At 33.9% G+C, this 15,465-nt stretch overlaps 2 protein-coding genes across 2 annotated transcripts in view; both read right to left on the reverse strand.

Moving 5' to 3' along the window:
• The window catches only part of LOC107007430, a 4,827-nt gene extending 2,512 nt beyond the window's left edge, over positions 1-2,315 (reverse strand). The window contains exon 1 of the mRNA XM_015206054.2: positions 2,114-2,315. Coding sequence (XP_015061540.1) covers positions 2,114-2,249 — 136 coding nt within the window. The 5' untranslated portion in view covers positions 2,250-2,315. The remainder of the gene's footprint in view (positions 1-2,113) is intronic.
• A 3,470-nt stretch (positions 2,316-5,785) lies between these two features.
• On the reverse strand, positions 5,786-13,150 carry LOC107007398 (DEAD-box ATP-dependent RNA helicase 20). The gene is made up of 10 exons (XM_015206010.1): positions 12,997-13,150; positions 11,799-12,055; positions 10,732-10,911; positions 10,434-10,595; positions 10,137-10,291; positions 9,285-9,377; positions 8,999-9,084; positions 8,653-8,879; positions 6,424-6,654; positions 5,786-6,169 (listed from the first exon to the last, which is right to left on the reverse strand). Exons 1-10 carry the CDS (start codon positions 13,050-13,052, stop codon positions 6,111-6,113), a joined length of 1,506 nt encoding a protein of 501 aa, XP_015061496.1. The 5' UTR covers positions 13,053-13,150; the 3' UTR covers positions 5,786-6,110.
• Positions 13,151-15,465: the final 2,315 nt, after the last annotated feature.

Raw genomic sequence — 15,465 nt, forward strand, 5'->3', positions numbered from 1 at the left:
GTGGGGGGGGGGGGGTTCTCAGGGTGTCATGCTTCAGAAGTTGTATGTGGTCTCTTAGGGCCACCATTTCTTTTTGCTGCTGCTGACAAAAAATGAAATAAAGAGGCACCTAGTGGATAAATCTCATACTGCAAAATTTCTAATCTGTGCTCCAAGGATTTGATGAGTCCTGCATGTTAAGAATATTTTTCTGGTACTTGTTCCACCTTCTTCTCAATGTTCTCCACCCAGCTACACATTTTATTTTGGTTGTGGGCAACAATTTAACAGTATTGTCAATGTTGCCCACAAAATAGAATTTTCAAACTACCAATTGGTAGTTGCTTCAATGTCACTAGTTGGTGACTTTTCTCCTAAGGGTTAAATTCCTTTTGGGAATTTTTGGAGCATGGACTACACCATCTTTGTCCAAAGGCTCAAATAGAGAAAAATCTTGGGCATAACTGATGCTTGTTGGACTATACATGAATATTTAGAGTTTTGTGGGTTTGAGCAAAGGGTTGGTGTTATCATCTTTCCAGTTAGGAATAATTGAAAGGACATTCCCTTTTTTTTTCTTCTAATTTTGGCCGTTCTTGGGGATTATAACTAACAACATATTCATACTTCCATAAATGGCTTAGTGAGCCAACTGATGAGTCTGCTTCATCATACCTGATCTGAAAGTGAGCTTCGAAGACTTGCATTTTTTTCTTCTTGGGTTTTTTTGGTTTTTTCTTATTTTCCCAGCATTCACCGTGCTCGTAATATTCTTCAATTACATCTTCAAGACATTCTTGGCAAGAACATTCAATATTCCATGGACAGTGACCGGTGAAAAGATATTTGAACCCTCATATACCAAAAAGAACCAACCTTTTTTGAGTAATAATTTGAAGTGTACTCTTGTTCTAACTTTTCTCGTCTTTCCTCCATACCTTTTTCAGACCCTATTAATTACTAGCAAGTGTGGTATCTATTCTTATGATCTTAATATCTCTTCCCTGTCTTTCTTCCTAAATAAGAGATACTATCAAAAGAATCGTAAAACTGTATACTTGACTTGTTGGGCATTATCCAGAGCTTACAAAGACACTGGCTTGATTCCCAGGCTTTAGCCAAAGACACATCCCGCTTTTGGCTTGGCTCCAGAACACCAGTGTCTCAAGCAGCGATTACAGTTCTTCCTTTAAGAAAGAAAGTTCGCTTGCTCGTTCAGGTAGTTAGTTCGGTTCCGCATCGGCAATAGAGAGAATTCCTATTTGACATAGCTATTTGTGCAAGTATTTTACGGTTAAGAAGCAACTCTCTCTTGTACAGATCGTGTATTAATCTACTATAACTATAGGGTAATACTTCCCTTCTATTATAACTATAGGATACTCCCCTTTCGCGAATTACTGCTTTTATCCGAGTGATCCACAAACGACGAAAATCTCTTTTTCCTATCCCTATCCCATTCACCGGTACTGATCGTTGATACTGTAAAAAATCATTTTCCTTATACGAGCTACCATCTCCAAAACAACTCAATAATCATCCAATAAAGTGATGATCCAACACAGTAGGAATTACTCCACTTCAGAGACCAACACCTCAAAATTAAACTTATAACCAGAGGAGATCTAATATTTGTTAAACAGGTATCGTATTAAACAGCACTAACTAACCTCAGTTTTAACCAATGTCTAGTTGAAAATTTTTAGACATATACTGAACTCACATCAACTGTCACAAAATGATACTCCCTTGGTTCACTCTTACCTGTCCACTGTACTAAAATTACATTTTCATTTTTACTTGTAAATGAACATATTTTACCCTCACCAGTCACCACTAACTAGTTATTCTCCGAATCATTTCCCAAGACCTAAACCTAATTATCAATTAATATGGGTATTATAACAAAATACTCATATTAATTAGTATTTTTCAAGCACATGCAAAGTTCAAAGTATCGACGGAGTAGTTGGCACAATAGGTCTTTGGCTCTGCATCAATTGACCTAACATTGCGGATCTATCCAGATAATAACAAAAGGATCTACAAACTACAGTCAAAATCTGTACTAGATAGTCAAAGAGCAAGCAAATTAGCAGCGGTTGAATACAAGTTAAAGGAGTGAGGGAAGAACCTCCAAGAGACAAATTGAGAGCCAAGATCATAGGCAAAAGGAACTTGTTACGGCGGAGAAAAGAATCCTTGAGTGGAGGCGGTGGAGGCGGCGCCGCCGCACTACCCACCGGCGTTGATGTTGACGTTGACGCCATGGATGATGAGAAAGAAGAAGTTGATTTTGCTTCAACTGCGCTGTAATACAACTACACACACTAATTAAAAGTTGAATAATTACTTCCCTCCATTTCATTTTTAGTTAGCACATGTTGATTTGGTATTTTCCTTAAACTAATTAGTACTTTATTAGTAGTAACTTATTTTAATAAAATACTATTCTATACTTTGAGATCGTAAATTTAACTTTAAGTAGCTTTCGTTTTAATTTATTTATTAGTTTAGATTTTAAAACTTAAACAAATTTAATTTTCACCGTGATTTTGTTATATATTTTTGAAAGAATTTAAATTGCTAATTATTTTCACAATAATTTTTAAATGTATAAATTTTGTTCATACTTATTAATTCAAAGTTAAAATTAAGAATCACTTTTAAAATTTAAAATAAAATAAACAAATTGATACGGAACGAATTATAAGATTAGAAGAAAAATAGAAAATAATATGAGCAATTATTAGTATGTATGAGGCAAGAGTGTATTGGTGAACTATATGTGGGATTTTTTATGTCAAAAATTATCCTTGATGAGTTGCAAATAAATTGTACCAAGATTTAATCAAGTTTTGTATGCACATATGATTTCATTTTTTTCAATTTTATATGTCAAATTACTCGACGACTGCTATCTAGTATGATTCTTGTGAAATTATTGCTTCAAATTTAATAGACTTTTTCTTAGTTGATTTCATTATATTAAAAGACATAGAAAGTGCAATAATTTCTAAAGAAAAAACATAAATTGAATTTATACTGAAAAGTTAGTTACACGTTTAAATTATTACGATAAACTATTACACACTTAATTTTATTTAAAGTGATATTAATACCCCTCAGAACGTGACATGACAAAGAAAGTTTTTTCACCTTCTTTGAAGTGCGTGAGAAGAAAAATATATATGTTAGAATGAAAAATTTGAACACATGACACTATTTTATTGGTCATTATACAATTATGTATTATAATTTTTAATATATCAATTATTTCAATCTTCTTTCTTTTTTAATTATTTTATTGGTGATCCCAATTTCTTTAAAGCATTTACATTTTTCTTAATTTTGAGTTCTTCTTTTTCTTCTTAAGGAATCACTAGCTAGATAAGTTACCATTGATTGTTTGATGAAAGCAGAGTTTTTAGCTAAAATCATCCTTCAAGTATGACCTAAACCTAAAGTACATCCTTGTGTTATATAAGTGAACAAAGAACATCCTTGAAATATCCAAATAGTTGCAAGATTCATCCTTTTATCTTTTTTTTTAAGAAGCTCATGTCGCCAATAAAAGAAGATCTAACCCATCGGTGGTTTAAATCACATTCAGACAAAATATATTCAAATTATAAATATTCTTTGTAAAAATATGGCCAAATACTATTCTAACTTCAAAAAATTTTAATAAACTAATTTTATTTTTATTTTCATAACTAAATGTCTACGTAATTTCACTAAATTTTTAATATTTTTGTACATTGTTTAAAATGTAAAATGCATTGTATATATATATATTAGATAAGCCCTAAATATTGTATTAAAGAAAATCTCTAAATAGTTGGACGTAATATTTTTGAAATGATTTTTTTTTAAATAATCTTTCTATCCGTCGGAACCTACTCTATAAATATTTCAAAACTTATTATTGGTGCAAGTCAATTGACTTGATGATGCAAAAAACATATAAACTAACAACACTCAAATTTAGATCCTAAGAATTGAAGATTCATTTTCTATCTATATCTTTATTCTTTTTAGTTAACTTTGATCTTCTCGTTGTGGCCAAGACATGACCAAATTAAATTTTGTTTAATGGTTCTATCAGTTTCTTAACTAAAATATATTGAGGGATGATTCATGTTATTGTTTGGATAGTATAAGGATGTTTTTTGTTCACTTAGATAATATAAGGATATACCTTAGATTTGAGTCATAGTTGAGGGATGATTTTAGCCAAAAACTCGATGAAAGCACATCCAATACTCTACCCTTAAAGAGAAATTCATAAAACGAAATAGAAAGGAGTGGAGAATATGATGATTTCAAAAGAAAAGGTAACAATTTTCAACTTAAATTCATGAATTTTCCGTTCGAACTTGCCGGAGGACTCACCGGAGAAGATTACCAAAAAATAATTACGAGAAAAATAATGATTTCTATTGAAAATCTTATAAAATTTATTCAAAATTTCATGATTATATTGCCTAAATTCATTAAAAATTCATCGAAGAAAATGATTTCTCTATCTTTGTTTTCTCTTAAATTTTTTATTTTTTCCTTCAATTTATGAACAGTGGAGAAAAAGAAGAAATAGATTTAAAAAGAGAAAAGTATGGTGAGAGGAGGAAGATCAAAAGATAGAGATTTTTAAAACGGAAAAGGGTCAAAATTGCTTCTGAACTATGTGAAATAAGACCATTTATACCCTTCGTTACATTTTGGGATCAAAAATGCCCCTGCTGTTATCCTAAGAACCACATGTACTCTCAAGAGTTAACGCCCCATACTTTTATTGACTTGACAAGCCACGTGGGACTAATCTTTCCACCTAAGTATTGCCAACTAAGATTCACTAAAAAGAACCAGATCTTTAGCGCGACAGTAATCGCCACAAAAGCTCAAAAAATCGTCACTAAAAGTTTTTAACATTAAATTCTAATTTTGTGTTTTTTCTTCATTGCTTTTATAAAAACAAAAAATGATATGGATTAAGTAGGAGTTTGAAGACATTGTATGTTTTATTTTTATGTTATATGTAAATGTATAAAATGTACAATGATGTTTTATATAGTAAGAGATGTGAATTGAGAAGTAATTTTCATATTTTTCGTAATAATATTGGATGGTTTTAATATTGATGTCGCAAGTTATTTATCTTAGAAAATTAGGTTGGAATCGAGAATTAATTATCATATTCTTTTATTGAAAAAATAGGTGTTACTAGCGAATGGTTGTTGGAGCCTTAATCGTAACTAAAATCACTCATAACCTTTGGTGGCAATATTTTGGGATTTTGTGACAACTTTTTCGCCACTAAAGGTCAAGTTCTTTTATAGTGAATCTTAATTGGCAATGCCTAGGTGGAGAGATTAGTCTCATGTAGCATGCCACGTCACTAAAAAATTGAGATGTTAAATCTTGAGGATATTTGTGGTGTCATAGAATAACGGCGGGGTATTTTTTATCCCAAAATATAATGGGAGGGTATAAGTGGTCTATTTCGCATAATTCAAGGACAATTTTGACCCTTTTTCCCGTTTTAAAATTAAAAAAAATATTATTTATGCATGCAAACGCGTGTACAATACTTCTTTTTATAGAACTGAGATTGTTGCCGAAAGGAGGTATTAGTATCGCTTTGAACAAGATTAAATGCATAATAGGTTACCACAACAATTTAAATGTGTAACTTACTTTTTGACACAAGTTCGGAATAATTTATGTCTTTTCCCTAATTTCTATCGAATCATTCATAAAAGAACATAAAAAGTGCAACGAATTTCTTGCAAGTTGCAACATACACTCCCAGATAATTTGAGTTTGAAATTGCACTGTTTTAACGAATTTCTTGCAAGTTGCAACTTGCAACATACACTCCCAGATAACTACAACTTTTAGTAATTCGTGACGAATTTGAGAGTAACAAAAAAAAGAAAACAATACTAAATAAAGATTGTTCACTTTTTCACCTTCTACTGAAATAATCCAAACATATTATACATGCAACATAAATAGGGTCATGATCTCATTGCTATAAAATGTGTAATAGATTTTCATCGGCTGGGGCAAAATTACTACTTTGAAAGGAAATGCAACATTTGCCTTTTGGTAGTACCCACCAGTCTCTTCTAGCTCCACTGCTTATTGCCTCCATAACCCCTTCCACGGTCTCGAAACCCTCCGTGACCTAACCATAAAAGAAAATCATTAAACATGAAAGCATAGATGGTACTCTTTCCAGCCCATGAAGCTATCAACAGCATACACATCCTACTGGAAAGTCGGTTGATCAGGAAACACATCAAAGGCCAATTATCATATCTTTTTTATATACAGGATCCATGGAATTTAGTCCATAGAGATTCAAAATATCCAATCAATTAATGTGGTATGATGAACCAAAAGATCAAAGTCATTTCCACAGAGAGTTAATAGACTAACCAGGAGGGGGAGGAGCACCACGTCCCATTTTTGCCAATTCAGGACTGACTTTCTGTCCGGCCTCCTCAAGAATGTTAACAAGGTCCTTCGCAAACCTAGCATTCGCTGCAGTAAAGAATGTGTATGCTGTCCCTGAGGCACCAGCTCTTCCCGTTCTACCAATTCGGTGAACATAGTCCTCCAATGATCCAGGAAAATCATAGTTGATTACAAACTTTACATCCTTCACATCTGCACCATTCATAAAAATAAGTTGTGAAGTGCATAAAATGTTTCCTGATAGTTAAATTGTTATGGTGCAAGTTCACTTCTTTCTCCCTAAGACAAACAGATTGAAATGCACTCAGCCAACTAGTTAAAGTGATAACAATTTTCAGTACTTCAGAGCAATTGGACATGCTTGCCATAACTTCCTTGCACAAAATTTCTTCCTCGTCCAGTACCCTCTTAAGAGCAGATATTAGTCATTGCTCTTTTCAGCTAAAGTATGCAACTATGCAAGGGTATATAGCAAGCAAGATATATGAAGCATTCACAAAAGTCACACCCAAGGATGTGGCTTAGTGATCAATGGAGTCTGTCCAGAACTATGAGGGCTCAAGTTCAAATCCCAACCGAGATAAACATCAATATGTGATTTTATCCCATATTTCCTAGCCTTGGGGGACAGAGTAAACTGGTGGTAGGTATCTCATGGAATTAGTCGAGGTGCGCCCCAAGCTGGCCCGAACACCACGATTATCAAAAAAACAAGAACCAGGTCCCAATATGAGTTATTTCTGTTTATATATTTAAACTGAAAAGTTGTCCTCGTGTCATCTACAAGATGCTACATAGAACCTGAATATCTTCATATCTAATGGCCACAAAACTAGAGATTGGCTATTTATGAAAATATGATTGCAACAATAGATTGTAATAAAACCAATAGTCATAGACGGATGAAAAAGTATAACCACGTATAAAACCATACAGACAGAGTCCGGAGCAGACGCATAATAGAACATTGATTAAAGATGAGATCGAAATTTAGAGAACCTCTAGTTAGCCTTAGAAGATAAGACATCCAGATTTTGTCAGGGGTTTGAGACTTCTAAGTCCATGTTAGATTTAAGAAACCTCTGGTTTTTTAAAAAAACACTAGTTTTGCTTAAATTTTTAAGACTCTGGTTTTCTAAAACCTCTATTTTTCCTTTAATTATTATTTTTCGAATGGTACAATTCTCCTATAATTATTATCTTTGTTATCAATAAAATACATTCTTTAGTATAATGACCTAATAGAAAACACTAACAAATTAGTTTCAAAAAATAAATAGACCTAATAGAGCAAAATCGATAATAGGAACTTTTAGTTTTCCTAAACTTATTTAGTACATCTAAGATTTAGACTCTGGTTTTTAAAACCTCTAATTTTCCTATAATTACTATCTTTGTTATCAGTAAAGTACATTATTCAGTATAGAAATCAATAGATCTAATAGAGAAAACTAGATAATAGGATTCATACCACAATCCCGACTAATTTGTTTTTATTTGATAATGACAGTCCCGACTAATTTGTGGTTGAGGATAGATGATAGATTGAATATTTTACATCCTACATCTCTTCCAACCACATGCTTCGCAATTTTTTAAATTTGTTCTCCAATTCGCACCTCACCCACCCTTCTATCTGGCATGTATATTATTCAATTATGATGTTTAACACAATAAATAATTTGTTTCATCCTTCACATCATTGGACGAAAAGGTTGAACAAATTATAACCAATATTTATAGTACAACAAGGTCACTTTAAGCTGAACCTCTAACGGGCCTCGACTTTCAAAGCCTGCAAATGGGGGAATATTTTTCTTGTAAGTAGCAAATCAGAACTTCTTGCAATAATTTGGTATTTGTTACAACAATTCAAGTAGATCATCCCTGCCTCCTTCAACCCCCCCCCCCCCAAAAAAAAAAAGGTTCTCCCACTTTAATGTGTATTATTCTCTTTCTGTTCATCTGTTGTGCATGTGTGCGTATTCTTTTTGAAGGTGGAGAGGCAGGGTTGGGAGGCACTTATACCAAAAGACTCAACAGGTCAATGGGGAAAATAGCTAAGTTCTAAAGAAAATGAGAACTGAATGTCTTTTGAGTTGGGAGCAGGAAGAATGGGGACGAAATCTTATATTAAAATGAGCACTAAATGATTATATTATTCATAAAGAGGCCACTAAATTTTCCTACCTAGACCTCGAGCAGCAACGTCTGTAGCTGTCATTATAGGAGACTTTCCAGCTTTGAATTCTGAAAGGACCCAATCTCTTTCTGCTTGACTCTTATCACCATGAATAGAAAGTGCAGGCCAACCATCCATCCGGAGCTGCCGAGTTACTTGGTCACACCCCTTTTTAGTGTCCATGAATATTAAAATCCGACTACCATCCATAATATCTTCCAGCAACTTTACTAATCTGAATTTACAAAACAGGTGTAGTTCAATGGAAGAATCTAACCAACTGTGAAAAGACATTGTTAAAAGGTTTTGAGGCCTCCAATACTCAAAATAATAGAATAAAGGATAACACCCTACTTATTATACTTCTGGCTCTCCGAGACGATTTCCACATGCTGACGAATAGCATGATTAGCTTTCAGGTCAGCTGAACCAATAATTACCTGAGCAATTTTTCAGAGAAGATAGTTAACAAGAAGAGAGATCACGTACAAACTGTTAAGTCGAAGAAAATAGTGTATTCACTTCTTATCTTGGTGACACTATAAAAGGAATAGGTGGGCCACAACATAGTGAATTAGTGATCAATGGCCTCACTTTGAATGGGCTAAGGAACTAGATCAGAACCTCAAAAAAAACTCACTTTGTATGCGTTGAAAAGGAATTGTCTTGCAAGCTGCTCAACTTCTTTGGGCCATGTGGCACTCCAATACAGCGTTTGACGATCTGGGCGTATCTGCAAAACCATTGAACCTTAAATCCAACATCCCCAGTATGAAGAATGTCGAAGTGGGAGGAAAGAGGTAAACAGAATTTTATTGACTTGACAAACAGGAGTTACATCTCTCTCCTATTAATGTTTTGTATTGTCCAAATAAATAAAGAAAGTAACAAGAAAATTCTTCCAGACTTTTTATGCAAATTTAGTCCTGGATGAGAGAAATTGTCCATTAAACTCCAGAACTAAAAAGTTGGAAGGGAAGCAAAAACTTCCTCTGAGAGAGAGAGAGTACCTTGTTCATACTGAGAAAAAGCTAGCCGTTTCAACAGATTTAAATACAAAAAGAAAGATGAATAAACACTAGAAATGATGGTAGTGTTTAAATGCAGAAGATCCAGAAACAGAACTTTCCAGCAATCACTTGTTCGCAAAATCAAACTTTTTGGTAGAATCCACACATTAACCTTACAGAGGGTACAGATGCTTAAAACGGCTTAAGAAATAAATTCAAAGAGAACTTGCAGTTTGAACTGAGAACAAGAATTTGATCCAATAAGAGAAGAAAGAAAAACTAGCAATTCAGAGAATACAAGACAGAACAGCTAATGGTGTTCCATATGCAGAAAACTAATATGAGAAGGAAACTCAATTTGAATCTAACAGGTAATTACAAAAGCAAACCTGAGAAACAATTGCGGATTTGAGGTTCAAAACCCATGTCTAGAAAAGACGAGAAACACATTTTGGATCTAACAGGTAATTACAAAAGCAAACCTGAGAAACAATTTTGCGGATCTGAGGTTCAAAACCCATGTCTAGCATGCGGTCAGCCTCATCCAGCACGAGATATGTCACTCTTCGAAGGTTTGTATGATTAGATTCTAACATATCAATCAACCTTCCAGGTGTGGCAATAACAATTTCAACACCTATCAAGTAAAAATATATTGATTAGTTCATTATGACATGCAAAAAAATACCACAAAACTGAGAGAAGAAGCTCTAGGATATACCCGATCCATCAACATCACGACACAGTAGTAAAGTCACGTTGAGCATATCACCACCTACCTTTCTGAAGATCACGAACTTGGGGCCCTTTTGGAACCCCACCATAAATGCAGGTATTCTTAATCCGCGATGATGCACCAAACTTAGTAGCTTCTTCCTGAATCTGAACAGCAAGTTCACGAGTTGGGGCTAACACTAAGACAATTGGACCATCTCCATGATCTTGAAATAAGATATGAACAAAAAAAAATAGAGGAGATGCATCAAAAATCACACTATGCAGCAAGAAGAAAGTACTGCTCAACAAAATATGAAGATGCATATACTCGTGAGTGAATGAGCTGCTCTGCACTTATACCTAAAATGGGCTGGGCATTAACGTGCACAATTGCAGGCAACAGATAAGCAATTGTCTTCCCAGACCCTGTTTCTGCTATGCCAATGAGATCACGACCCTTCAAGGCCATAGGCCAACCTTGAGCTTGAATAGGTGTAGGTTCAGTGAAGCCAGCTTTTTCGATTTCTTGCAAGACATAATCTGAAGTAGTGGACCAAGCAAACATAGAAAGGGGGAAAAAAACGAAGTGTCATTCAACCAAAAGCATATGACACATGTTATCAAAAATATTGATGCGTAAACTACCCGTCAAAGAAAACAGGAGCCATTTGAAAATTTGAAAATCATAATACAAAAACAATAATTAAACAGAAAAAGCAGTATGAATTGACGAGTTCTACGTTAGAAGTCAGAAACTACCCTCAGTCACTAGATTCGGACAGCTCAATAAATCAGACACATGGATGATTCACAATGGTCATTTGGATAAATATTTGCATTTCTGCACACGTATTCAAGCTGAAACTTAAGATGAATGACTTCCATTATTCATCAAGACCATCCTTTCATATCCTATAATGTTGATTTAGTTACACATTAATGGGCATTGGGCAATTCCAAGTAGCTATAGTTGAAGCACTGCTCAAATAATAAGAGAAAATGATTGCCAGTACACTGCTACCACAATACTTCAGGCATTCTGCATAACAGACCTTTGAACAAAGCACCTCATTAGCCCCAAGCAATACCAAGAGGGCCCAATACTGCAATACTTAGGAAATTGTACCAAACAGCACCACAGTTGAGCTCTTGGATAAATTACTCGCAATAATATTTCTGTTTGGAGGAGAGGGATACACTGATATTCTGTTTTGGTATACTCATAATACATACTTATGCATCACAATCAGTCTAACTTGAACAGCTTCAACAGGTTACACACCCTATATTCCCGATGTGCTACTCTTTCAAGTTCAAGGATTGTGAATTTTTTTCACACCATTACTATACATACTCTTTTTAGATCAAAATAACACCATTTTTTTTATGGATAGTGGTTCTATAAAGGCCATTTTGCTTTAATATACCTGGAAATCCTACGTCATGAAAGGACTTTATAGGCTTGGGCACATCACGGCCCTCAATAGTGATCTCCCGTCGTCGTCTATACTCTTCCACCTCACCTTCAGTCATTGCTGCTATGGATGGTGATTCAACATAGAAATTCTTCTCAAATGGAGGCAAATCATCCAAATTAACCTTCCGTGGCGACTCCTTACCCTCGGAATCTCTCCTGCTCGATGATGATGACCTATAATTTGAGCCCCCACCGAAGCCTGAATCACTGAAAATAATCCAAAACTGAAACGCTTATTTAAAGCAGCAAACCACTAACAATAATTACAGTCATTAAAACTGTCATATAGCAGAAAAATGTATATGAGTATATCCATCCTCCCGCCCAGGACCTACAACCCAGCCTAAAATAGCTAGGTAGGGAAGGATTCAGAAATAAGGAAACAACTCTCAAAGATCCTCTTTTTCTTTCAATGGTTTTTTTCTTTGTTCGAAAGGATAGAAAAAAGAGTAAATATTGATTCCTAAATATTAATCCGAATTGATATGAATCTCAGTGACAAAGACCAAAAATTGACAATTGGTAATGTAAGTAACTCTAGAATACACATAATTCCAGAAAAAAAATATTTTTACGAATTGTTCATTTTGAATATTCAGTTCAAATAAGTCACATCTTGCTCAGACCAATAAACATAGCTGAGGTTATAGTTAAAACGCTAATAGAAACCGAAACAACTAGTTATTGTAAGCATGAATCCACAAAATCAAAAGAAATATATTCTTTTTACACTCTCATATATCTTTTCCCCTAGGGAGTATACTAGAAGAGACATTTCAAGTAATGTTCAATTAATCTATAATAAAAAAAACTTTACAGGAACCATAAACCCTAACCATAATTACAGGCAATAATATTATCATACATGAAAAGCCGAAAAGAGTATGTCAATAAGTATAGTTGGAGAAGATCTCAAGCTAAATACAGTTTACTCAGAGCAGATAAAATCCTAATCACAGTTTACTCTATCAATAAGAAATGTCGTAAAAAAGCATATATGAGTATATTTGCATATATAGCCGGAGATAATCTACAATTAGATATACTTTGTTCAACGTAGCTAAGCCCTAAGCAGAACTACAGCAATAAGAACTATCCGAATGAATATGTTGAAGAGTAGCCAGAGTTTGAATAATTAGGGTTTTTACCTGCGACGGTCACGGTAAGAGCCAGGGTCCGCCGGACGGCTATCATAGCGACTCATATTCCGGCAAACTCGTCGGAGGTATTAGACTAGAGTGTATTACAGGAAGCTTCTAGAAAGAAAATGGTGGTTTTCTCTGCCGAAGAAGAAGAAGTGGTAATGGTGGATATGAAAATGCTTTCGCCGCCGTGTGTTTTTGTGGGTTTTATTTTGATCCTTATTAATTGACATACATTCAATTTGGCCTCTTCTAGTTTTACATTTATCTTGATTTTAGCCTTAATGTTTCAAACTGAACCTAAGAGGTCCATTGGCCACTACCTCTTGAGTCTTGACCTTATAATTTTGATCCTATTTTGAGAAGGGTGTAACACCCCGAACTTCGAAAGAGCTAAATAGATATCCGTACAAGTCATTTATTGATTTTTAATTTTAGATTAATTTTAAATGATCATATCTTTTAACACATAAAAAATTAGGTGATTCATGGATTATCAAATTGAAGGTCTTTGAATCCTCTTTTCAACGCCGTCAAGTTTGCTTAGTTTCTAGCTCAGAGTAAAAATATACACATATTTTAAAATGTGGATAATTAGTTAGAGTATACACATAACTAAAACATGATTCATATACAATAATAGCTCACTAAATTAATACTCGATTAATTAATAATCTCTCTAAGATAATATTTTTCCTCCGATCTCGACTTGGGTCAATGAAAAAAATCACTTATTTCAATAAGATAATATATTTTCAGAACTTCCCTAGATAAATATATGGTCCTATTAATATTAGAAATTAATAATTTTCTAAAATTACAAATATATCTAAGACAATTTAGTGAAATATGATTCTATTGTGTTCCTTTTTTGTAAAAATTCAAATATAATTGAAACTCATCTTTAACTTTTTTTATTGCGTCCAAACGTTTCGGTGTTATCTTTTTTAATTGCACCATAAATTGTGAATAGTTTTAAATGCGATAAATGTTTTCTTTACACATAATTGATTTGAAAGGTATATAACGTATAGTACCATCTTCAACATTGTCATGAACACCGTTTTTCAATAGTATCCACGATTTCTTCTAAGTTTTGGACTGAACATGTATCATTTTTATCCATCCAACACGTTATTAACGTCCATTTTATTGTGATTATCGAAATTATTAATCATGACCTCAAATTCATAAATAACGTTTTCAGGAGTGAGTTCTGTTTTATATTAAAGAAACAAATAATTTATAAGTTTTAGGACCTTAGACTTATTTAGAGAGTTGTCACTTAATTTTTGAAAAAGAATCAAGAAAACATTTTTTAAATCGATTAAAATAGGAAACCGGTTGAAAAATATTTAAGGGGGTTCGGAAATTCCTATTTATATTTTAGGAAGGTTTGACGGCACCTAGAATATTTGCTAACTCCCAATTATCCGACAACTAATCTATTTGGCTAAAAAAAAAAGATCTAACTTATAAAAATTTAAGCTATAACTTATTTAAAGTTGTTATGAAAAGAAGTATTAATTTTAATGTCCAAGTAAGATTTGGTTTGCTAGCTTATTCGTCTTTTATTTTAAAAACCTATTTAGATTTGATTCAATTTTAGGTCGATAAAACATTATGGCGTTTGCGAGGATTTGGATTCTTTAACCTTAGAACTAGCGACAAATAAAAGCATATAGGTAAACGATAAAGTAAAGAGAGGGAGAGAGGATTGGGTCCAAATCCAATTTCTATCCGTCTGGACCGGTATTTGGACCCGTTTCATTTTGAACTTTTGGCCCACTTTATTTGTACCTGTCCTAGATTAATCATACACTAGTAAATAAATAAAAAGACGACAAGGACTTAAGTCTGAAAATAACAAAATACAACATTTGGAAAATAAATTTGGGTTTCAAGACCCAAAATCTTCAAGTTCTCGGCCTCTTTTGAATTTTTTACACTACGGAAACCTGTACGCCGAATATATGGATAGTTGACTCGATAAAGGATTTGAGCCTTTGGCTCTCTCAAGATGCAAAGGAAATGTCACGACCCAAAAATAGGTGTGATGGCACTTGTCTTATCCCACCAAGACAAGTCAGCCTAAAACCCAATATCTAACAAAGTGCGGAAGTAAATGACAATCCAACAACAATTTCTAGTATGAAACCAAGTCATATAATTCAATCCCCAAAACCAGGTTGTCACGTGCACAAGCCTCTAATGTAAACATTAGAATTGAAACAAAATAGAAGTCTAAAATGAAGTTGTCTTTCAAGTAAAAACAAAGTCATAAACTGGAGTAGGAAAGTTCGCTGAGATGACAAGCAGCTACCTCACAATCCTCCACAAGATGCCTCGGAAACGAAGAGAATAGAAGGTATCACAAAGATCCAGGCTCGTAACCTACAAAAATTTGTAGAAGCAAGGGGTGAGTACCAAACCACGCGGTACCCAACAAGCAAACCTCTAAACACAAGTTAAGTG

Source organism: Solanum pennellii, chromosome 12, assembly GCF_001406875.1.
Source record: "Solanum pennellii chromosome 12, SPENNV200".
In the NCBI taxonomy this organism is placed as follows: Eukaryota; Viridiplantae; Streptophyta; class Magnoliopsida; order Solanales; family Solanaceae; genus Solanum; species Solanum pennellii.

What these genes read in the sequence shown, in the direction of transcription:
- LOC107007398 (XM_015206010.1), bottom strand. Translation starts at nt 13,052, where the DNA reads ATGAGTCGCTATGATAGCCGTCCGGCGGACCCTGGCTCTTACCGTGAC. An exon ending in AGTTCGTGATCTTCAGAAAG is followed by an intron (nt 10,292 to 10,433) that starts GTAGGTGGTGAT and finishes TTTACTTGATAG; the next exon opens with GTGTTGAAATTGTTATTGCC. An exon ending in GAGAGCCAGAAGTATAATAA is followed by an intron (nt 8,880 to 8,998) that starts GTAGGGTGTTAT and finishes TTGTAAATTCAG; the next exon opens with ATTAGTAAAGTTGCTGGAAG.